The 25,072-nt window shown below is 53.7% G+C and overlaps 1 protein-coding gene across 1 annotated transcript in view; it reads right to left on the minus strand.

Annotated features, from left to right (window-relative positions):
* Positions 1–25,072, minus strand: part of MYO18B (myosin XVIIIB) — a gene marked incomplete at its 5' end in the record, with an annotated part of 183,949 nt that overhangs the window by 63,222 nt on the left and 95,655 nt on the right. Inside the window, 6 exons of the mRNA XM_055080677.1 lie at positions 6,666–6,851; positions 9,216–9,353; positions 10,398–10,481; positions 11,267–11,383; positions 12,759–13,001; positions 19,719–19,832. Of these exons, the coding sequence (XP_054936652.1) occupies positions 6,666–6,851; positions 9,216–9,353; positions 10,398–10,481; positions 11,267–11,383; positions 12,759–13,001; positions 19,719–19,832 (882 nt within the window). The remainder of the gene's footprint in view (positions 1–6,665; positions 6,852–9,215; positions 9,354–10,397; positions 10,482–11,266; positions 11,384–12,758; positions 13,002–19,718; positions 19,833–25,072) is intronic.

Raw genomic sequence — 25,072 nt, forward strand, 5'->3', positions numbered from 1 at the left:
TGAGGGAGAGAATGGGTTTGAGCTGGTGAGATCTCGGTCCAGATTCTAACTCAGCCACTTAACTGCGATTGTGACTCTGGAGAAGTTGCTTCAGTTCTCTGATCTCGGTTTCTTTATTGGTGAAACAGGGATAGTTACCTCAGACAGGGAGGCTTAAAAGAGAGATCTCATGTAAAGTCCTTAACCCAATGCCCAGCACGCACTCAGCAGTAAAGCACTAGCTCCCATCAACACTGCCCCAGCCATCGCGCGCGTAGGACGGGATGCGGCCGCAGAGCTGGCAGACTTGTGACGACGTCTGAGTGGACCAAGAAAGAGTCATCGGAGGAGTGAAAATAAAGGGGAAAGAAAACAAGGGAGCATCTATTAAGTGCCTACTGTGTGCTATCATCGGGCACTTTCACCTACACCATCTCATTTACTCCTCACAGCCTCCCAATGAGATCGGTTGTATTTTGCTCCCAATTTACCGATGGGGAAACTGAGGTTCTGCAGTGTTAACTTAGCCACCCGAGGGTCTCATACTTCAAGTCCAATGCTCTTTCCACCAGCCTGCAGTGAGCTGAGGTGTCCTCCCCAAAATCATATCCACTTGGAACCTCAGAATGTGACCTTTTTGGAAATAGGGTCTTTGCAGATGTAGTTAGTTAAGATGAGGTCATACTGGATTAGGGGAGCTTTATATCCAAGGCCTGGTGTCCTTACGAGAAGAGAGGACACAGAGACAGGGCAGAGAAGAAGCCCGTGTGAAGACGGAGGCAGAGATTAAAGTGATGTGGCCGTAGCCAAGGAGCGCCGGGAGCCCCCAGAAGCTGGCAGGTGGAAGGAGTCTCCCTTAGAGCCTTCCGAGGGAGTGGCCCTGCTGACACCCTGACTTCAGACTTCTGGCGCCCAGAACTGTGAGACAACACATCTCTATTGTTTTAAGACAACCAGCTTTTGGCAATCTGTTACGGCAGCCCTGAGAAGCTAATACACTCCTCCTCCCCAAGAGGAGCCAGAACAACTGTGTGAGGAAATGAGAGAGAAAGAGAGAGAGAAACCACATGTCCACACCCAGTCAAGTGAGAACTTGTCCAGCAACAGAAGCAGCAGAAGAGAGCAGGTGGCAGTGGAGGGAGGGAGGGGTTTTGCAGCTGGCGGCCAGTGGGGGAGCTGCAAGGAGAAAGAAGGAAGAGAAGAAAGAAAGGTGGAGGTGAAGAGTCTGTGTTTACATCCCGATATGTGCGTTTATCTCTGCCTCTCTGGAGACCTGGACATGGCCCGCCACACGGCAGGTGTGCCCTAGACATTTGCTGAATGCAGGTCAGAGACGATGATGAGGTTGAGACAACCACGATCAGACAGCTGCTCGCCCAAAGCTGCTGGCCAACACTGCATCCTCCATGCAACCTTCTCCATGTCTCCCGGTTCTACCAAACCACTTCCTCCTTTGCTCGCACATCCCATCCTGTACCAGAAGTATTTAGAGACACATGCATCTCCTCCTCTGGAACTTGAGGTCTCCAGAGGCACAGTCTCTGGTCCATTCACGTCTGCATCTCCCGTAACATCAGGCACAGGGACGGGCACATGGTAGGACGCAAAGCAAAATGTGTTGATCTGAAAGTTCCATTTTTTTTTTTTTCCAGTACGTGGGCCTCTCACTGCTGTGGCCTCTCCCGTTGCGGAGCACAGTCTCCGGACGCGCAGGCCCAGCGGCCATGGCCCACGGGCCCAGCCGCCCCACGGCATGTGGGATCCTCCTGGACCGGGGCACGAACCCGCGTCCCCTGCATCGGCAGGCGGACTCTCAACCACTGCGCCACCAGGGAAGCCCTGAAAGTTCCAATTTTTAAGATAATTTTTGAGCTGTTCTCTCAAAAGGTAAAACTTCAAAACGCTGTGGAAACTATTCATTCAGCCATTTCTGAGAATCTACCCGTGCCTAACCCTGAACTGGAGACCAAGAGTCAAATAAAACCCACCCCCCTCTCTCAGGTGCTCCCTGTCTAGGAAGACAAGAACACAAGCAATGACAATAACCCGTATCAATGGGATGAACACAAGGCGATGTGGGAACACAGAGGAGGTACGTAACTTAGTGACGGGTGGGGGTAACAGTGAGGGCTTCCTGGAGGTGAGGTCTGACCTGTTACAGGCTGGGCAGGCGGATGCAGGAGGACAAAGGTGATGAGCCCAGAAATGACCTGGCGCTGGGACCTGACGCCTTTGTGCTCGAGTAGATCACGCGAGGTGACGAGAGGCAGACAACCAAAGGCAGAGAAGTCTACAGAGGCTAGATTTCTGGGAAGAAGTTGGGGCTTTGCTCTGAAGGCAGTGGACAGCCATGGAAGACTTCTCAGCAGAAGAGCAACACAGTAAGATGTGTCCCTTCTAGAATGACCTTTGGCAGGGAGGAGCAAGAGTGGAGGAACAGTGGGGAGCCAAGACACAAGGTAACTGTACAGGCCCAGACCAGAGGGGCTGCAGATTAAAATAGAGAGAGAGGACGCGGGGTTGGGACTGGAGAGGATGGATTTGAAAAATACCTCGGTAGGATAAAATCAGCAGGTGTGGCCATTAATCTGTATGACTCACAGAGAGATGGGCCACCGTGATTTCTAGCTTGGGTCACTGGGTGCAGAGCTAAGAGTGAGCAGAGGCGCCATCTAAGGTTTTCAAGGGAAACTTAAGACGATAGAGAGTCAGGGCAAGGTGCTGAAGGGTAACCCGACAGGTGTAGCCTCCAAAGCCAGAGCATCTGGCTGAAAGCCGGCAGAGGGCAGGCCTTCCTGTCACCCTCAACTCTAACTCTTCCAACTGTCCTTGACCGCCCTTGGTCACCCTGACCTGGGGCTGAGGTGGTTTCCCCTGAGCTCTGTAACTATTGAAAAACAACAGGATATAAATCCACGGATAAGCTGTCTTGCCACCCCAGTGGAAAAAGGACTTGAATGACCTAGAGCCAGAATATTCTCTTCTCCATAATGGTTCCTGGAGTTGCCAGGAATAGTGCATTTAGGAAAATTAATGGCAAAACCTCATTTTCCTGTTTTCTGGGAAGAGAAGTTCCATCGGCGGGGTAATTGATCCTGATCTGGACATGCCGGTTTGCCAGCCAGGGGTGTAAATCATTCACACGGAACAACCTGCGGCCCTTTAAACCAACACCAACAGTGACAGATGGGACAGGGTGGGACAGGTGGAAAGGAACACTGAGGGGAGATCCATCAATATCCTTCCCGCTTCTCACCAGGGCCCAGAGTGTGGGATCCTTGCTGGGGTCTCCGCAGCAGAGCCGTTTTTCAGCAGGGTTGGCTTGGGAGGGCAACGTGGTGTCCCAGGGAAAGCTTTAGCGCTGGACACGCAGGGAAGCCGATCCCAGCTCCGCCACCCCTGACTCTGCAGCCCTGGGCCAGGCACCCCTTGCGTCCTTACCTGCTGGGGTGACGTAAGCGTGAAAGAAGATGACATCTGCAAAGAGCCTAAGCCCAGAGCGACTCAGTCAGTGTTTGTCCAAGGAATGAATGAAGGAAGGAAGGTATGCTTGGCCCAGGGAGTTCAGAAATTCACTATCCCTCCCACAGAGATGTGAACTTTAAAAATAGAAGATGAAATGGGCAACGGTTTACTCAAAGAAGTGGTCTGTGGTGATGCCCGGGAGCATGATGCCAACTGGTCTTCTAAGAACCCTCCAAATCCCAGCACACAGACCCTTTGTTTTGCCTGTGAAAGCTCTGCGCGACCACCGCAGAGAAACATATACAATACACAAGCAATGGCCTTGGCAGTATCTCTCCCTTCAGCATGCGCTCCTCGAGGGTGAGGGTGGGTCTTGTTCCCTGTTGGTCCCCAACATCCAGCACTGGGTTTGGCCCAGAGTAAAACCTAGGGATACATACCAATCGCATGAACGAAAGAACCAGAACCCTGACTGACTGCCTTGCCGGTGAAGTTTAGCGAGAACACCTGGCATGGAGCAGCTCCCCGCTTACCTTACAGGGGTAGGTTGGAGGAAGGGAAATTGGTGGCACAGACGTGACCCTGAGAGGTGAGATGTCACCTCCTGGGATGCCTGGAAAAGTGCCAGGAGGCCAGGCAACGGGAGGGGCCTCGCCAACAGGGTTCCTCTGAAAACGACAGTGTTCACTGAACTCTCCCACTGAGCAGCGTTCTGTCCATACTGGGAGTGTGTAAAAATCAGGGACGTTATGATTCCCTGCCCCTCCCCTCCAATGCCCATCCCCGTGCCAGGCCCAGAGTTGGCGTTGAATGAATAAATGGATAAATGAGAAAGTAAGAAAATATGATATCCTCTCCTCCCCCAGAGGAAACATCCCAGGGCTCAGAGGCAAGGGGCCTACTTGAGGGCAGGTAGGTTGGTGAGCTCAGGTCATTCCCTATTAGGACAGGTCTGCCAGCCTAACACTGCCCCTGTGAGCCCTGCCCATCCATGGAATCACTGCAGAAACAACCGGCTGTGCAGGAACACGCCCTCCCTCTGTAGTGGGTCGAAGGGTGGCCCCCCAAAAGTTACATCCTCCCAGAACCTGTCAATAGGGCCTTATTCAGAAAAAGGGTGTTTACAAATGTAATTAAAGTAAGGGCCCTGAGATGAAATCAAATTGGATTTAGAGTGGGCCCTAAATCCAATTACAGGTGGCCTTAGAAGAAAAGGCAGATGGGTATCTGAGACATACACGCACAGGATGAGGAACCACGTGAAGACAGAGGCAGAGACTGGAGTGACCCGGCCATAAGCCAAGGAACACCCGGAACCACCAGAATTTGGAAGAGCGAAGAAGAATTCTAGCCTGGACCCATCAGAGGGAGCATAGACCTGCCAATACTTTGATTTCTGACTTTTGGCCTTCACAATTGTGAGAGAATAAATTTCTCTTGTTTTAAACCACGCAGTTTGGGGTAAATTTCTAAGGCAGCCCTGGAAAACTGATACACCGCCCAACCCCAAACACACCAAAATAAAAATAATAGTTCAGCCTCGGTAAGCTTACCCAGAAGCTTACAATGAGAAAACAGAGAAAGATGCAGGTCTAATTTTAGCATACACATAAGCTTTGTGCTTTGCAGTTCTGACCCATTTATGGGGGCTGCATTATAATCTTTTCCAGATTTTAGGGCCTTTAAAGATCTGAACATGTCCCTGGGAATGGGGGTAGGGAGAGGAAAGTGGGAGGGGAGGGGAGGGGAGGGGAGGGGAGGGAAAGCCTGGTGTCCGGCCAGTTGAAGAAGACATCGGAGGAGGAGTGCTGGGGATGTCCTCTTGCTGCAGCCAGAGATGGCAGGAGGGGGCTCAGCTGCAAGAGGAGCAGGGCTGGTTAACGAGGAAGTTAGCCCATCAGTTGGAAGAAAGAGCCTTTCCCTCTCCCAGGGCCAAGGCGGGTGGAGGAGCTGCCAGTCACGGGGCTTGTATTTGTCTGGGAACCTGGGTCTCTGTGCGGAGCCTCACCTCATCCCGACACGACAGCGGGCTGCTGGCTTGTCAGGGGCAGAGCTATAGGGACGACACTGGCCGCGGGAGGCAGTGGCCCGGGAAACATACTTGCTGCAGGAGGACAAGGTGGTGAGACCTGTCACAAAACCAGAGTGGACAGGGCAGGGAGGAGATGACGACGGTGATTTAAAGCCCTCCGGGCCGAACTGCAGCACGTTCTGGGTTGTCTCAGAGAAGGCTCTACGGTGGAGGGCAAAGGCGGTGCCAGATGCCTCCCAGGCTGCAGAAGCTGAAACCTGGAGGCTCGGGGATATCTGGGCTTGCAGGGAAAAGGAGTGGGCGCTCTCAGATGCTCTGTGATCCCTGCAGGAAACTGTTCTCAGAAAAATACAGTGAACAATGGAGAAACCTTCCCATTAGGAAGGAAACAAATTTTAAAATGCACCTTGGGCCACGCCAGGGGACAAGCATGGCTTAGCAAATAAAAGCAGAGACTACAGAGTTGGACAGACCTGGGTTCCAAGTCTTACTTGCATGTGGCCTCAGGCAGGTGAATGTACTGCTCTGGGCCTCAATCTGGCACGTGTGTCCCCGTGCCTCAGTTTTCCCATCTACTTCACAGTACCGACAGGAAGATTTAAACAAGAAAGGTTTAACCCAGAACCTGGCACATAGCCAGTGCTTAATAAATGGTGGGTTTAGCATGATCGTTTTTATCTCTGTGGTTGCTGTTAACAGCCCAGAAAGAGCTCTGACATTTACAAGGTATGAGCTTGACAAATTATCTCAGCTCTGTCAAGCCTCAGTTTCCTCATCTGTAAAACGGGATAATACTACTGACTTCACAGGGTTATTACGACGCTTACACGGCATTATGGGTGTTAAGACTCCACGCAAGGGAGACATTTAATAAACGTTGGTTCTCTCCTCTTTGCACGAGGCCGCCCTGCCTCTGGAGGAGAATGTGTGAGGCAGGAAGAGAAAGTCCGGAGTCTGAGGCACAAAGGTGGCTGGAGGTCATCCTGCAGGAGTGAATGCGATTGGCTCACTTTGGCCCTGCCCCTGGCGTTTGCAGCCCATGGCAGTGTCGGCTCACAGCCCATCCCCTTCCGGTTTCTTCCCTGCTTCCGGTCTACCCCCAAAGGACACAGGGACCAGGCCCTGAGGCCCCCATTCAGAAGGAAGGAGGGCTCCCCTCCTGAACCCTCCATCACAGGACCACACTCACCAGCTCCATGCACCGCCGGCTGGCCTCGGCCTCCCGCTGCACCAGCTCTTCCATGTCCACCTTCAGCTCCTCCAGGCGCCGCTGGTAATACTGGCTGCTCTCCCTCTGCTGGGACTCGGCCGTGGCTGCCTGCGAGAGCTCCTCACCCATCTTCATCAGGCTGTCCCGAAGCCGGATCACCAGGACCTGCAGCCCGGGCAGAGAGCACACGCCCACCCTGGAGTTAGAAGCCCGGGGCCCGACACAGGAGGCTCCAGAAAGAAATCTTTTGCTGAGTCTCTGTGTGTTTTTATAAAGTAATCAGGGTAATAATCCTGATTTCTGCTACAAAAATGAAGAAAACATAGAAAATGATAGCTGCTATTCTGAAAGGCAGTGTAGCTTAGTGACAGATGCTGAATTCACGTTCTGGGTTCAAATCCTACCTCTACCTCTTCCTGGCTGTGTGACCTTGGGCGGGTTATTAAACCTCTCTGAGAGACGGGAAGATGTCCGGGATGCTGTCAGGGTTGAACATGTTAAGTTATGCGGAAGGCTTAGCTTGGTGCCTGGCACACAGGATGTGCTGGGTAAGGGCTGGGAATTAAGATTTATAGCGACCTTCATTCAGCTCAGGGTTTGGGAGGTGGAGTGGCACGGCGGAAAGGACACTATGCCGGGGGGTCCAAATCCCTTCCCCAACATGGATTCTGGTTTCCCGATTTGTAAAATGAGCAAGTTTGAGCAAATCATCTCCCATAAGCCTGAGCTCTAATACTTCATGGCATTTTTCTTTGTGTGTGTGGGGGGGGGGCTGGAAATCCGCAAGGACACAATGAAACTATGAATAGAGAGAAAAGAGCCGTGAGCACCCCAGTGCTACAGAAAACCAACCCAAGGGCTGTTCTGCAGAATTCATTAGTTGGCCAACAAGTCTGGAACCAATCGATTCTGATGGGTAAATACTCGAGTGATGACATAAAATGCAGCCCACATGAATATTTTAGGTCCCTGCTAAGGACTCTGAGCCCCTTTCCAGATCAGCGACTGAATAATGGCCTAAAAGAAAAGCTTTATGATTTGTTTCCTCTTTCCCCTTTCAACTGGAGTTTAGCAACGGTTTCAAAGGGCGACAGGAGGGTCATAAGAAGAGTAGCCCTCCAATTGTGTCCCCAAGGTACCCCATCTCAAGGACCTGGGATTCTACTAAATTCCAATAATGATGGCAGAGGGAAAAGTGAATTTGGAGATAGAATCTGCCATTTAAAGTTACTCTACAATTGTTTTCTTCTCTGCTAGCACTTGACCATGCTAGAATCAAGCAAAAAATGATATGTGATATAGCTCAAATTACGTATTTAGTCTTTTAAAATATAGTAGATCAAAGTTTCATGGTGATCTGCAGAGACAATTACGCCTTGAGGGATCCCTTGAGCAATTCCGAGAACCACTGAGGGCCAAGGCAAAGAATTTTTCTCTGGTCTTCATCCAGAGCAGGCTTCTTAGAGACCGAAAGCCCAACAGGGGATTGGGAGTAAATGTTTCGGAATGAGAAGAGCAGCCTCCCATCGCTCAGACATGCCGTCATACTTTGGGTAAGCCCCCTGGCTGCAGGGAGATTAGAACCTGAGACCAGGATGGAGCGAAGGTCAAGAGTCAATCTCCTCCTGTCACTGACACCACCTGGCTTTATCTTGAATAACTCACTTGACCTCTCTGGAGCCATCTTCTCACTCTATCCTGCATGCCCCTAGGGGCTGACATCACGTGGAGTAGCTGATGGGGAAGGTTTTGGCAATGGTGATCTCCTCGGTAAACGTCCCAGGCCACTGGTGTACAGAGCTAAATGTGAATACAGTCACTGAACTCCACCCCAGCCCATCCAAGTCTTACCTGTCCTTCAAGGTCCGGCACCAAAGCCACCTCCTCCTGTAAGCCTCCCTGATTCCCCAGCCTGAAAGGACCTCCATCCTCCAAACCTCACAGCCCTCTCTCCTTAGTATGGGTATTTATGTACATATCTTACCCACATCTCCTACAAAGCTCTATGCTTCTGGAAAGCAGAATCTATTTAGTACATCCGTCTTCCACACACCCAACACAAAGTCTAACACACACTAGGGGCAAAATAAATTTCTGCTCAAAACAAGTGTCGGGTGCATACGTGGATGAGTGGGTGGATGGAGATGGGCAGAATTGGATCCATGGATAAAAACATGGACAGACAAAGGGGTCAAGGTCTGAAGGAAAAAAAAAAGAATAGAGGAAGAGAAGAAAAAGTAGAGAAAGGAAGAGGAACAAATGGAAAGGGGGGTGATGGATGGACCGATGATGGTGTATGGAGATGGAGACAGAGGAGGTGACTAGGTTGAGTGAATGGGGAGCTTGTGGGACAGTGCGATTGAAGACAGGAAGGAGGGATGGAGGAAGGGAACTCAGGAGATGGATGAGTGATACAGATCCAGACAAAGGCATATGAGTGGACAGATGGATGGTGGGAAAGAAGGATGGAGTTTACAGGAAAGCCCTCACAGCTCTAGGCCTGAGCAACATTTACACGCCAACAAGTACCTCAAATCTCTTGATCTGCACTTTCTGGAACTCCGTCTTGTTCTCCAGGTCACAGATGACCGCCTCCTGCCTGCTGACGATGGCTCGGCCCACGGTGGACTGCTCCAGGTACTCAATGCGCATCTGGGCCACCTGCAGCTGGGGACACACCCAAGAAGGCCACTGACCACCTGGCAGCCCCGAGTCCCAGAATCGGGGGTCCCGCAAGACCCAGCCCCGGGCCCGTCCACGCCGCTCCTTCTCAGCTCAGGTGCACAAGCACGAACTGCGGGATCCCACTGAGGACCCCACACGGGACCCTGCCCCGTCCTGTGCCTTCAGCTTCCAAACAGGCCTTTCAGTCAGTGCCTCGCTTACCTCTTCCTCCTGCCCTGGTGAAGCACCAAGCCGGGCTGTGGACAGCGAGCTTTGGCATCAAGAACACGACCACGAGCGGGCGTGGGAGCCAAGCACACACTTCGGGGCGCCAAACCTGGCTCCCCACTTTCCAGCTGGGTGTGTCGGGCAAGTCAGTGTCCTCCCTTGAGCCTTGTTTCTTCATTTTTGTGTGTGAAGGAGATTAGCGCCTGGTACACAGCAAGCACCCAGCAAGTGGCCACCCCTGCTATTATTTTTGTTCCGCTTGCTGTCCCTCGGTGCCCAAAGATACTGCTGGAGACTAGGTCACTCTGACAGCCACTCGAGGTGGGCACACGCAATGGTTCTAGAAGAGCTTTGAGAATTTCATGGATGATAGCAACCCACTAGGTAATGAGGGCAATTTAGGGGTTTTTGGAGGAACCATGACTTCCAAGGAAGATGCCACAAAGGATGGTGATCCTGTCTTGCACAGACCAGACCCTTCTCCTTGGAGCCATTTCTCAGGGGTAGACATCCTGCACGGAATGCCTGATGAGCTTCACTGCGTGGGGCATCTATGGATCCTGAACAAGCACGGGCAGGAGTGAGTGAGTGAGTGAGTGAGTGAGTGAGTGAGTGAGTGAGTGAGTGTGTGTGTGTGTGTGTGTGTGTGTGTATGTCTCTCTCTGTCTCCTCTCTCCCCCCCTCCCTCTCTCTCCCCCCCTCTCCCACCCCCCCTTGGGATTGTCCTCGATCCATCTGTCACGCAACTGGCGTTGAGTGAATGAATGAACGACAGTTCCCAGGATCCTCCCCCACAACACGGCGACTCTGAGCACGTACTTGTTCTTGAAGCTTGTGCTTCTCCTTCTTGGCTTCCTCTAGCTGCAGCTGCAGTTCCTGGATCTGCCCAATGTCGGCAGCAGACTGGTAAGACGAAAAATGTCACGTTGAGACCACAGGCTTTGCCGGAAGTCCCTTCTCCCCCTGCCCACAGATGTCTACGTATCACAGGGCATGACAACAGCTGGTTCTAAAGGGCACCTCACATTCTCCACAGTTTCCCTCATCTCGGTGTGCACCCAGTCACTCCCGCTACACAGGCCCATAGCTTCGGTCAACTGTCCAGCGCTTTATTATACACCCTTGAGAGCCCAGACAGAATGAGCTGGCTGCAGCACCAGGACCAGAATTCCGAGGGAAGAGAACTATTCTAGGTCAGGTAACTGGGGTTCTAGACCTGGATACCAGCCTTGGCAAGCCACAGAACCACTCTGCACCTCAGTATCCCCATCTGTAAAATGGGCTGATAGTCTCTGCTGAGACCCTCTACCTAGGGTTTGTCCAGAGATTAAAAGGAGGCAATGAAGAGTAAAGGTCCTTTAAAAAAGAGTTGAACCAAATTGCTGAACGTGACTATCCCCAAAGAAGAGAATTCCACAGGACAGGAGGGCCTCTAGCTTTCTATTTTCCACAGGTGTTTATTATTTAAATTATTTATAATGGGCATACGAATCTACTGCTTTTGTAAATGAACAAATAAACTTCCATTTTGAACAAAAGTAAGTGTGATTCACAGGTGCTATTTACCTGTGCGGCATTTATCCCTCCAAGGTCCCAGCACCAGAGAGTGGCCCGACCACATCACCTTCTCACTGTCCCCACCTACCCCACCCAAGGCCACCAAGCCTTCTTCCACCCGAGGCCATTACCTGAGCAATGAGGTCCTTGTGCTTCTGCATGAGGTCATTCAGGTCGTCCTGGTCCTCATCGATGCGCTTCAGGAGGTCCGCCCTCTCAAACTGCAGCCGGTACAGCTGCTCGTCCACCTGCGGGGGCAGGACGAAGGTGGGTGAGAAAAAGCGGGGTAAGAGGTGGACTACAGGGGGCTGATGAAGAGCAAAGGCGGGGCGGGACTTCCCTAGCGGTCCAGCGGTTAAGACTCCCCGCTTCCAATGCAGGTGGCGTGGGTTCGATCCCTGGTCGGGGAACTAAGATCCCACATGCCACGCAGCCAAACAATTTTTTTAAAAATTAAAAAAAAAAAGAACAAAGGGGGCCTTGCCTGTGGGTGTGTCCGGTGAGTGAACATCTGCCTGTAAGGGAGGCCATGGCTGTGTCAATGAATGCGCTGTGCGTGTGTCGTGTGTGCTGGGCCCGCCTGCGACTGCGTGAATGCAGCATGTGTGTACGTGAATGGATATATGACCGTGTAAGCCTACCTGGGAACCTACATACACACAGTTGAAGTGTGCATGGTGCACACGTGTCAGTGATCTCAGTAAATATGGCTAAAACTTAAACGTGTATCTTACCTACGAGGGCATTTATTTTATATGTGTGTCTGGTGATTTTGTATGTGAGTGTGTACATTCACCCTTGCGTGCGCATGTGTGTGAATGTTTGCAGGCAAGTTCCCCTTGATCTAGCACAAATAAAATCTGGGACAAAAGGGCCAATGGGGATCTTGAGAAAAGCTTTTGCCAATAAATCTCTAGCTCTGTCTAAACTTCGGATTTCACATGTTGCGTATAAATTTAAGCCAACCCTGTACATCCAGACGGGGCACTTAGAAACCCACACCCAATCCTCACCAACATAAAAGATCCATAATATATGTTCATTTGTTCCTGTTCAGCGTTGAGCACACAGTAGGCCCATTACGGATGGCTGGATCTCTCTCAGGAGTGAGCCCACAGGGCTACCCTTGGCTCTTAGAAGAAAGGATGTGAAGAAGTAGCCCAGCAATGGTGACCAAGTGCTCTCGGGGGTGGTGTGTGTGTGTGTGTGTGTGAGCGTGTGCGCGCGTGTGTGCGCGCAGTAGGTCTACAATAGATGGCTGGGAGCTGCTTACAGTGGTGGGCACAGTGTGGGCTCACAACAGATAGCTGTGCTCCCACTTCAGGTGCTGAGCGAACAACAGGCTCGTACTGGAAGCATCCCCATGGGCCTGAGCACACGCTGGGTCCACAGCAGGGTTCCTGGCCTCCCTTCGCACAGGCGCGCACACAGCTGACCCTCACGTGTGCCCTTATACCTTTGTGACGCTCAGCTCCGAGTAGGCTGCCTGTGCTCTCGGAGCGTCCAGCACCCAGAAGGTCTACAATGGATGTCTGCACCTCCAAGTACAGTACAGTGAGTGCCCCGGTCCCTCCTCTAATGCTGCACACACAGTAGGCCCCCAGCCCCAGGAGGGACCGGTACCAGGCTCTTGCTGCGGGTCATGCTCTCCAGCTCGCTGTGCATGCTCTCCAGGTCGGCTGTCAGCGCCTTCTGGGTCTTCAAGGCGTCCTCACACTTGGCTTCACTCTGCTGCAGCTGGACCAGGCAGGAGGGGGAGGGGAAAGGGAGAGAGGCCTTGTGACAGTGTCTCCTGGAACGTCCCTCCCCTCCAGCCCAGCCTGGCCCCTCCCAGGCAGAAGAGTACTTTACAGACGACCCTCCCCTCTTCACGGGTGTTCATCAACCCACACAGGGGGAAGCAGAGGTGTTTGCAGTAGGGGCAGCTGGGTTCTGAGCCCACTCAAAACTGAACTAGCACTGCCCCACGAAGTAAAGCCAAGCCACCCCCAATTCAGTGCCAGGAGCGAGTCCCCAGTTCCGTTCAGCAGATATTTGCTGCCGCCCACTCAGTGCCAGGCACGGGGCATGCACAGAACAGTCAAGGTGGCCCCTGCCCTCCCGTGGGGGAGACAGGCGGGGACAGGTAGTGACAGTGCCTCTGAGGGTACCAGGAAGGGGAGGGTATGGGGACCCCGGAACACAGGATGGGGGCTGGGACGCCGTCCTGGAGGAGGTGCTCATAGTTTGCTCAGTGGGGACTTGCCAAGTAGACATTTTTAACCAGAGTTGTGAACCCCCTTTTAAATGGTAGGCAAAATATTCTGTGTGTGAGCATTTCCTGGTACTTGACTTTCACTAGATTCTCAATGGTTAAGAGCCACTGACTCAAAGTTTCTCCTCCTCACCCTTTCTTTCTCTTCCTTCCGTCCACATGTACACAGTAGGCCTCCTATCCTAGCAAAGTGGGGCCATGGAGATAGGTACAATGACCTGTGTGGCCCCAGAAGACAGACATTTCCCCCCGGAGAGACCACATTCACGCACAAACCCTAAGTTCGTTCTGAGATTGAATTTCCCCCTGATTTTTGAACCCTAGAATCTCCAAGAAGAAAACCACCTTATAAATCACTGAAGGCAAACATTTGAGGTTCAGAGAGGGGTGGCGCCTTGTCTGAAGTCACAGAGCTACAAGGAGCAAAGACACCACTTGTATCATCCAGACCAGCTCGCTTTCTCAACTGGCAGGCCACTGTCCCTCCAAAATAGTAAATGACATTAAGGCTACTGCTAACAGATAGGGGAAAAAGGAAAGCCAACTAGACCCCTACTGAAATGACATGCACACAATCTGATCCCCGAGGCCACACAGTGAAGGGGGCGCATTGATTTATGAAAGGAAAATGAGGGAGCCAGGGCAAAGGATGCCCCAAGGACAGCTGACCAAGGCGGGGCTCTGTGGGGAAAGTCCGCCTGGGACCGTTTTCATCTTCCAAACTGGGCAGAGAACATCTTCCTCAGAATGTCCAGGAGCTCAGCCCAGGTGCTAGAATAATAGCAGTGACACGGGAGGTGGGGAGCAGGCAGGCTGCCATTCATTCCAATATCACCCGTCAGGCCTCCTGGCAGATCTGGGAGGTGTGCACTGCTAATACCCCCATTATGCAGGCTGGGAAACCGAGGCCCCAGCCTCCTCCCGCAGCTTCCCCACACGGCACCCTAATCCCAGTCCCACCCCACTGCCAGCAGCCTCAGCCCACAAAAGCCCCATCTTCAAGGCGCCAAGAAAAGCGTATTTCTGCAGCTGGGCTCCGTGCTGGGCCTGGGAGGAGGGCTCGGTGGCCCGTTTCCCTCAGCGACTGGAAGAGATCAAGACACACTGAGAAAAATGACGTGGAGCAAGGGAGGTAACTGGCGTTGTTAGAGCATAATCGACAGAGGAAATGAGAAGTCAGGCGCAGTCTCATCTTCCCTGCAGGCGACTCCAGGGCCTCTGGGAAGCCCGGGAGCGGCGGGGGGTGGGGGGTACTGGTGGGCTGGGGTGGAGGGCAGCCCAAAGCCAGCCCTGGATTCACGCATAAGTCAGAGGCCTTGCTAAGGAGAGGCATTTAAACTAAGACCTAAATGATGCAAAGGAGACAGCCAGGTAGAGCTTTAAGTGGAAAGGTGCCCTGAGTGGAGGCAACAGCAAGTGCAAAGGTCCTGAGGCAGGAACAGGAAGGAACTCGGTGCTGCAGAACAGAAAGACAGGCGGTGGAGCTGGCCAGCTACACAGAGAAGGCCAGGAGGAGGCAATGCTGAGGAAGTGGATGGGGATCACATCAGTGAGGCTTGTGAGCCAGGACGCAAAGCTTAGCTTTGTTTTTAGTCTGTAGGAGAACCACGGCTGCTCTCTGAGGACTGAGGAGGAGGGTGGCATGATCTCCCTCTGGCTGCTGTGGGGAGGAGGGGGCTTTGGTGGACAAGAGTAGCAACAGGGCAGCCAGAGAGGATGCTGCTGTGGTCTTCCAGGAAGAGGGTGGTGGAAGTGCTCCAGTCGGAGAGGAAGGAGAGGAAGTGGAGAGAAATGGAAGGGTCTGCACAGGGCGGTGTGCAAGGAACAAAAGAAATGGGCAGGCAGGAGCAGATGGGCCAGCGTGGGAGAGGATGTCAGATAACTAGTAGTGGAAGGGAGGTGTCCGGCAGGGTCCCGCTGCCAGGCCAAGCTGCTCGGCCCAGGGCCAGGAGGCAGGCGAGAGCCATTGTGAGCAGCTCGGCAGGGCAGGGCCGATAGACAACAGCAGTTCCCATCTGCTGAGCCCCTCCTTCAGCTGAAGGAGGGTTTCATCAACATGATGCAGCTGGTTCTCTGAGCCCCTGGAGAAAGAAGGCTCTATTTTTATCCCCATTTTACAGATGGTACACCCAGGCGTGCTCCTTCCTTTCCCCAGTCTCCCTGGAGCAAGCAGGGAGAGGGATGATTTATCCCCAGGCAGAAAGGAGCGCAGAGACAGCATGGAGGCAGTGGAGGGCCTGCCGGCATTAGTCCTAGCTCCCACCGGGCTGGAGAAAGGACTGTCTTGGCCCTGATGGTTTGGGCACGAGTGGCCACACCGGCTACTGTTGCTTGGGGACCATTTCCAGGGCACTGGGCTCTAGCTGCCTTGCTTCACAAGAGCGCCACAACACCTCTAGGAGAAAGGCGCCACCGTGAGGACCAACTGACCTCAGAGGAAACTGAGGCTCACTGAGGGGAAGCATCTTGCTCACAGGCACACGGCCGGCAGCAGAGGAGCCTGGCTGTTCCAACTCCAGAGCCCAAACCTTAACCACTGCGCTCAGCCGCCCCTCATGGAAAGCCACTCTCTGGAAAGAGTAACATGGATTAAAATAAAGAGAGAATCCCAACTGCGGAGAAAACAGCCCAGTGGCTTGGTGCTACCATGGAAGCCACTCAAGCCGCGTCACAGTGACCTGAGCCAGGCAGGGACTGTAGAATGAGAGGTAGACACATCAGGAAGAATGGACAGAACTTGGAGTCTGAACCCACGTGGTGGCGCCGAGGAAACACATCGTGACCGGAGCCTTCCAGGGATGCGCAAGTTCATCCCAAAGGGAAGAGGCAGGAAAGCAACCCGTGTGGCATCTGCTAAGCGCCAGGTGCACCACGAGCGGGGCCAGAGCGTGGGCACTGGGGCCAGTCCTGGGGGGTCTGCCTCTCGAGCCAGTCACTGAACTCACCGCGCCTCAGTTTCCTCATCTGTAGAGTGGGTACGGTCACATCCTACCACCCGTGAAAACATGAGCGTGCTTAGCACAGCAGCCGGCACTGAGAAAACGCCAAAAAAGCAACGGTGGATGTCGTTGTTGTTTGTCTCCTTCACCCCTTAATAGCCTGAGAAGTGGGGACTTTTAACCCCGTATTAGAGGTGGAAGCGCCAGAGGCCAAGTGAGCTGTCAAGGTCACGGGGCCAGGGGGAGGCAGGGCCTGGGCCACAATCCCAGGGAGGGTTTTTAGGCTTCCCGGCAGACTGGGATGTATGCAGGGAGGGTGCCAACCCCAGAGGCACACAAGTCAAGCAGGCCCAGATTTTCGCTGGGCCTGGGGCTACTGCAGCAACACTAGGAATCCCCCAGCCCGTGGTCTCCGCCGGGCAGGCCCGGGATTGCTGCTAGCGGGCCGTCTTAATGTTGAGCTTTAAAAATTTCTATTTATTACACTTCGGGGAGCAGGGAGAAATACAGGCCATCTCGGGCTGATTTTCCATTATGGTTGACGTGGCGTAAGAATAACTCACTGCACTTTATTTCCATATTGGGGCTGTTTGACTGACGTTTTTATGAAGTCAGGTGGCAAATGGTGTCAGGGCTGAGATCAGATCCCTCAGCGGTGCGATGCTGCCACCGCTGCTCTGACAGTGTCTTCTCGGGAGGAGGTCCAGGTGGAGCAGTCAGAGGGCAGCTGCTGACAAGCGATTCCCCAGGAAGGGTTCTTGGGGTCCCACCTACAGCCCTGGCAGCCAGCCCGGCTACGAGGATCCCACACCCCTTTCAGCTCCAAGTCACCATCCAGTCCCCACGGACAAGCCCTCCCAGGTTCCAAGCAGACCTCCACAGCATGGGGTGGGGAGCGCTGGGGGAGAAAAAGGCCGCTAGGGATTTCCATCCCTCTCCAGACCCAGCATGGGGCGGGACCCACAACAGGCTCTCAATGACACAAATGATTTGATTTTTGTACAAGTTCACGTTTTTCTTTCCTTCCATATCTTGTTTCTTGAAAAATCAATACAATAACTTGCAAAGTATGTGGGTACAAAGCACCCAAATGCCTTTAACAGCCAGAAACTCATCTGCCCCTCGCACACGTCCGGTCACGCTATCATTCACTCACTACATCAGCCACCCTTCCCCAGGGGCTGCTGAGAGGCAGGGTGTCATTTCCTCCCCAGCCCCTGAGCCAGGAGCCCTCTAGCAAACGGACACCTTTGTGCATGAACGAAGGGTGTCGAAGCTCTGGCCTGGGGACACGTGGTGAGGTTCTGACTCTTGGACCAGTGCGGGAGGACACCGAGGGCTCCTCAAAGCCTGAGTTCTGGGGGGCAAGATGAGACGAGTGGCATCCAGGCTCGAAGCGCTGCAGCGGCCCAGGGGGCTGCCGTGCACGTGGGTTAGGAGCCTGCGCTCTTGACACGGTGCCTGGCGTGGCTCTGACGTCACTCACTTAACCCTGACAACGACACGCGGGGCTAGGGTCAATGGCCATTCTTGTTGCTACTGTTGAGGAAACTGAGGGGTAGAGGGGTGAAGTGACTTACCTAAGGTCACCCCGGTACTACGTGGCAGAGCTGGCATGTGGAACTAGGCAGCCTGGCCGCCAGGCTGTTATGCTGCACTCCTATAACAGCAGTGCCCACCACGCATGCTCCAGAGGGAAAATCTGGGGATGTGACTGCACGTGCCCGCTCTCATTTCTTTTGACAGCAGCATCCTATCTTCTCTGCAAAGAATGTCCACCCCGCAAATGTCTATGATGGGGCCAACCCTCCTCCCTCAAGCCCAGAGAAGATGCATGCAACTCAGCCTAGCCAGGCAGAGTACCACCTCCTGCTTGCCATAGTAGTTGGTCGTGGGACAACAGCACGACTGACACCAGGATTTTGTCTGCGACTACGTACACAGGATTGGCTCTTTCTGATGCAGGATACAAGCTTGGAGTGTCTGGGGGCCCTCCTGCCACCAAGAAGGAAGAGATTGCCTAAGAATACAAGGTGACATCAAGGTCGTTGAGGCAAGAGACACATTCTTTTTTTTTTTTTTTTTTTTTTTTTTTTTTTTTTTTGTGGTACGCGGGCCTCTCACTGTTGTGACTCCGTGGTTCCAATGGAGGTGGCGTGGGTTCGATCCCTGGTCGGGGAACTAAGATCCCACATGCCACGCAGCCAAACAATTTTTTTAAAAATTAAAAAAAAAAAGAACAAAGGGGGCCTTGCCTGTGGGTGTGTCCGGTGAGTGAACATCTGCCTGTAAGGGAGGCCACGGCTGTGTCAATGAATGCGCTGTGCATGTGTCGTGTGTGCTGGGCCCGCCTGCGACTGCGTGAATGCAGCATGTGTGTACGTGAATGGATATATGACCGTGTAAGCCTACCTGGGAACCTACATACACACAGTTGAAGTGTGCATGGTGCACACGTGTCAGTGATCTCAGTAAATATGGCTAAAACTTAAACGTGTATCTTACCTACGAGGGCATTTATTTTATATGTGTGTCTGGTGATTTTGTATGTGAGTGTGTACATTCACCCTTGCGTGCGTATGTGTGTGAATGTTTGCGGGCAAGTTCCCCTTGATCTAGCACAAATAAAATCTGGGACAAAAGGGCCAATGGGGATCTTGAGAAAAGCTTTTGCCAATAAATCTCTAGCTCTGTCTAAACTTCGGATTTCACATGTTGCGTATAAATTTAAGCCAACCCTGTACATCCAGATAGGGCACTTAGAAACCCACACCCAATCTTCACCAACATAATAGATCCATAATATATGTTCATTTGTTCCTGTTCAGCGTTGAGCACACAGTAGGCCCATTACAGATGGCTGGATCTCTCTCAGGAGTGAGCCCACAGGGCTACCCTTGGCTCTTAGAAGAAAGGATGTGAAGAAGTAGCCCAGCAATGGTGACCAAGTGCTCTCGGGGGTGGTGTGTGTGTGTGTGTGTGTGAGCGTGTGCGCGCGTGTGTGCGCGCAGTAGGTCTACAATAGCTGGGAGCTGCTTACAGTGGTGGGCACAGTGTGGGCTCACAACAGATAGCTGTGCTCCCACTTCAGGTGCTGAGCGAACAACAGGCTCGTACTGGAAGCATCCCCATGGGCCTGAGCACACGCTGGGTCCACAGCAGGGTTCCTGGCCTCCCTTCGCACAGGCGCGCACACAGCTGACCCTCACGTGTGCCCTTATACCTTTGTGACGCTCAGCTCCGAGTAGGCTGCCTGTGCTCTCGGAGCGTCCAGCACCCAGAAGGTCTACAATGGATGTCTGCACCTCCAAGTACAGTACAGTGAGTGCCCCGGTCCCTCCTCTAATGCTGCACACACAGTAGGCCCCCAGCCCCAGGAGGGACCGGTACCAGGCTCTTGCTGCGGGTCATGCTCTCCAGCTCGCTGTGCATGCTCTCCAGGTCGGCTGTCAGCGCCTTCTGGGTCTTCAAGGCGTCCTCACACTTGGCTTCACTCTGCTGCAGCTGGACCAGGCAGGAGGGGGAGGGGAAAGGGAGAGAGGCCTTGTGACAGTGTCTCCTGGAACGTCCCTCCCCTCCAGCCCAGCCTGGCCCCTCCCAGGCAGAAGAGTACTTTACAGACGACCCTCCCCTCTTCACGGGTGTTCATCAACCCACACAGGGGGAAGCAGAGGTGTTTGCAGTAGGGGCAGCTGGGTTCTGAGCCCACTCAAAACTGAACTAGCACTGCCCCACGAAGTAAAGCCAAGCCACCCCCAATTCAGTGCCAGGAGCGAGTCCCCAGTTCCGTTCAGCAGATATTTGCTGCCGCCCACTCAGTGCCAGGCACGGGGCATGCACAGAACAGTCAAGGTGGCCCCTGCCCTCCCGTGGGGGAGACAGGCGGGGACAGGTAGTGACAGTGCCTCTGAGGGTACCAGGAAGGGGAGGGTATGGGGACCCCGGAACACAGGATGGGGGCTGGGACGCCGTCCTGGAGGAGGTGCTCATAGTTTGCTCAGTGGGGACTTGCCAAGTAGACATTTTTAACCAGAGTTGTGAACCCCCTTTTAAATGGTAGGCAAAATATTCTGTGTGTGAGCATTTCCTGGTACTTGACTTTCACTAGATTCTCAATGGTTAAGAGCCACTGACTCAAAGTTTCTCCTCCTCACCCTTTCTTTCTCTTCCTTCCGTCCACATGTACACAGTAGGCCTCCTATCCTAGCAAAGTGGGGCCATGGAGATAGGTACAATGACCTGTGTGGCCCCAGAAGACAGACATTTCCCCCCGGAGAGACCACATTCACGCACAAACCCTAAGTTCGTTCTGAGATTGAATTTCCCCCTGATTTTTGAACCCTAGAATCTCCAAGAAGAAAACCACCTTATAAATCACTGAAGGCAAACATTTGAGGTTCAGAGAGGGGTGGCGCCTTGTCTGAAGTCACAGAGCTACAAGGAGCAAAGACACCACTTGTATCATCCAGACCAGCTCGCTTTCTCAACTGGCAGGCCACTGTCCCTCCAAAATAGTAAATGACATTAAGGCTACTGCTAACAGATAGGGGAAAAAGGAAAGCCAACTAGACCCCTACTGAAATGACATGCACACAATCTGATCCCCGAGGCCACACAGTGAAGGGGGCGCATTGATTTATGAAAGGAAAATGAGGGAGCCAGGGCAAAGGATACCCCAAGGACAGCTGACCAAGGCGGGGCTCTGTGGGGAAAGTCCGCCTGGGACCGTTTTCATCTTCCAAACTGGGCAGAGAACATCTTCCTCAGAATGTCCAGGAGCTCAGCCCAGGTGCTAGAATAATAGCAGTGACACGGGAGGTGGGGAGCAGGCAGGCTGCCATTCATTCCAATATCACCCGTCAGGCCTCCTGGCAGATCTGGGAGGTGTGCACTGCTAATACCCCCATTATGCAGGCTGGGAAACCGAGGCCCCAGCCTCCTCCCGCAGCTTCCCCACACGGCACCCTAATCCCAGTCCCACCCCACTGCCAGCAGCCTCAGCCCACAAAAGCCCCATCTTCAAGGCGCCAAGAAAAGCGTATTTCTGCAGCTGGGCTCCGTGCTGGGCCTGGGAGGAGGGCTCGGTGGCCCGTTTCCCTCAGCGACTGGAAGAGATCAAGACACACTGAGAAAAATGACGTGGAGCAAGGGAGGTAACTGGCGTTGTTAGAGCATAATCGACAGAGGAAATGAGAAGTCAGGCGCAGTCTCATCTTCCCTGCAGGCGACTCCAGGGCCTCTGGGAAGCCCGGGAGCGGCGGGGGGTGGGGGGTACTGCTGGGCTGGGGTGGAGGGCAGCCCAAAGCCAGCCCTGGATTCACGCATAAGTCAGAGGCCTTGCTAAGGAGAGGCATTTAAACTAAGACCTAAATGATGCAAAGGAGACAGCCAGGTAGAGCTTTAAGTGGAAAGGTGCCCTGAGTGGAGGCAACAGCAAGTGCAAAGGTCCTGAGGCAGGAACAGGAAGGAACTCGGTGCTGCAGAACAGAAAGACAGGCGGTGGAGCTGGCCAGCTACACAGAGAAGGCCAGGAGGAGGCAATGCTGAGGAAGTGGATGGGGATCACATCAGTGAGGCTTGTGAGCCAGGACGCAAAGCTTAGCTTTGTTTTTAGTCTGTAGGAGAACCACGGCTGCTCTCTGAGGACTGAGGAGGAGGGTGGCATGATCTCCCTCTGGCTGCTGTGGGGAGGAGGGGGCTTTGGTGGACAAGAGTAGCAACAGGGCAGCCAGAGAGGATGCTGCTGTGGTCTTCCAGGAAGAGGGTGGTGGAAGTGCTCCAGTCGGAGAGGAAGGAGAGGAAGTGGAGAGAAATGGAAGGGTCTGCACAGGGCCGTGTGCAAGGAACAAAAGAAATGGGCAGGCAGGAGCAGATGGGCCAGCGTGGGAGAGGATGTCAGATAACTAGTAGTGGAAGGGAGGTGTCCGGCAGGGTCCCGCTGCCAGGCCAAGCTGCTCGGCCCAGGGCCAGGAGGCAGGCGAGAGCCATTGTGAGCAGCTCGGCAGGGCAGGGCCGATAGACAACAGCAGTTCCCATCTGCTGAGCCCCTCCTTCAGCTGAAGGAGGGTTTCATCAACATGATGCAGCTGGTTCTCTGAGCCCCTGGAGAAAGAAGGCTCTATTTTTATCCCCATTTTACAGATGGTACACCCAGGCGTGCTCCTTCCTTTCCCCAGTCTCCCTGGAGCAAGCAGGGAGAGGGATGATTTATCCCCAGGCAGAAAGGAGCGCAGAGACAGCATGGAGGCAGTGGAGGGCCTGCCGGCATTAGTCCTAGCTCCCACCGGGCTGGAGAAAGGACTGTCTTGGCCCTGATGGTTTGGGCACGAGTGGCCACACCGGCTACTGTTGCTTGGGGACCATTTCCAGGGCACTGGGCTCTAGCTGCCTTGCTTCACAAGAGCGCCACAACACCTCTAGGAGAAAGGCGCCACCGTGAGGACCAACTGACCTCAGAGGAAACTGAGGCTCACTGAGGGGAAGCATCTTGCTCACAGGCACACGGCCGGCAGCAGAGGAGCCTGGCTGTTCCAACTCCAGAGCCCAAACCTTAACCACTGCGCTCAGCCGCCCCTCATGGAAAGCCACTCTCTGGAAAGAGTAACATGGATTAAAATAAAGAGAGAATCCCAACTGCGGAGAAAACAGCCCAGTGGCTTGGTGCTACCATGGAAGCCACTCAAGCCGCGTCACAGTGACCTGAGCCAGGCAGGGACTGTAGAATGAGAGGTAGACACATCAGGAAGAATGGACAGAACTTGGAGTCTGAACCCACGTGGTGGCGCCGAGGAAACACATCGTGACCGGAGCCTTCCAGGGATGCGCAAGTTCATCCCAAAGGGAAGAGGCAGGAAAGCAACCCGTGTGGCATCTGCTAAGCGCCAGGTGCACCACGAGCGGGGCCAGAGCGTGGGCACTGGGGCCAGTCCTGGGGGGTCTGCCTCTCGAGCCAGTCACTGAACTCACCGCGCCTCAGTTTCCTCATCTGTAGAGTGGGTACGGTCACATCCTACCACCCGTGAAAACATGAGCGTGCTTAGCACAGCAGCCGGCACTGAGAAAACGCCAAAAAAGCAACGGTGGATGTCGTTGTTGTTTGTCTCCTTCACCCCTTAATAGCCTGAGAAGTGGGGACTTTTAACCCCGTATTAGAGGTGGAAGCGCCAGAGGCCAAGTGAGCTGTCAAGGTCACGGGGCCAGGGGGAGGCAGGGCCTGGGCCACAATCCCAGGGAGGGTTTTTAGGCTTCCCGGCAGACTGGGATGTATGCAGGGAGGGTGCCAACCCCAGAGGCACACAAGTCAAGCAGGCCCAGATTTTCGCTGGGCCTGGGGCTACTGCAGCAACACTAGGAATCCCCCAGCCCGTGGTCTCCGCCGGGCAGGCCCGGGATTGCTGCTGGCGGGCCGTCTTAATGTTGAGCTTTAAAAATTTCTATTTATTACACTTCGGGGAGCAGGGAGAAATACAGGCCATCTCGGGCTGATTTTCCATTATGGTTGACGTGGCGTAAGAATAACTCACTGCACTTTATTTCCATATTGGGGCTGTTTGACTGACGTTTTTATGAAGTCAGGTGGCAAATGGTTTCAGGGCTGAGATCAGATCCCTCAGCGGTGCAATGCTGCCACCGCTGCTCTGACAGTGTCTTCTCGGGAGGAGGTCCGGGTGGAGCAGTCAGAGGGCAGCTGCTGACAAGCGATTCCCCAGGAAGGGTTCTTGGGGTCCCATGGTCTCCGCCGGGCAGGCCCGGGATTGCTGCTGGCGGGCCGTCTTAATGTTGAGCTTTAAAAATTTCTATTTATTACACTTCGGGGAGCAGGGAGAAATACAGGCCATCTCGGGCTGATTTTCCATTATGGTTGACGTGGCGTAAGAATAACTCACTGCACTTTATTTCCATATTGGGGCTGTTTGACTGACGTTTTTATGAAGTCAGGTGGCAAATGGTGTCAGGGCTGAGATCAGATCCCTCAGCGGTGCGATGCTGCCACCGCTGCTCTGACAGTGTCTTCTCGGGAGGAGGTCCAGGTGGAGCAGTCAGAGGGCAGCTGCTGACAAGCGATTCCCCAGGAAGGGTTCTTGGGGTCCCACCTACAGCCCTGGCAGCCAGCCCGGCTACGAGGATCCCACACCCCTTTCAGCTCCAAGTCACCATCCAGTCCCCACGGACAAGCCCTCCCAGGTTCCAAGCAGACCTCCACAGCATGGGGTGGGGAGCGCTGGGGGAGAAAAAGGCCGCTAGGGATTTCCATCCCTCTCCAGACCCAGCATGGGGCGGGACCCACAACAGGCTCTCAATGACACAAATGATTTGATTTTTGTACAAGTTCACGTTTTTCTTTCCTTCCATATCTTGTTTCTTGAAAAATCAATACAATAACTTGCAAAGTATGTGGGTACAAAGCACCCAAATGCCTTTAACAGCCAGAAACTCATCTGCCCCTCGCACACGTCCGGTCACGCTATCATTCACTCACTACATCAGCCACCCTTCCCCAGGGGCTGCTGAGAGGCAGGGTGTCATTTCCTCCCCAGCCCCTGAGCCAGGAGCCCTCTAGCAAACGGACACCTTTGTGCATGAACGAAGGGTGTCGAAGCTCTGGCCTGGGGACACGTGGTGAGGTTCTGACTCTTGGACCAGTGCGGGAGGACACCGAGGGCTCCTCAAAGCCTGAGTTCTGGGGGGCAAGATGAGACGAGTGGCATCCAGGCTCGAAGCGCTGCAGCGGCCCAGGGGGCTGC

Source organism: Physeter macrocephalus, chromosome 19, assembly GCF_002837175.3.
Source record: "Physeter macrocephalus isolate SW-GA chromosome 19, ASM283717v5, whole genome shotgun sequence".
NCBI classification, from domain to species: Eukaryota; Metazoa; Chordata; class Mammalia; order Artiodactyla; family Physeteridae; genus Physeter; species Physeter macrocephalus.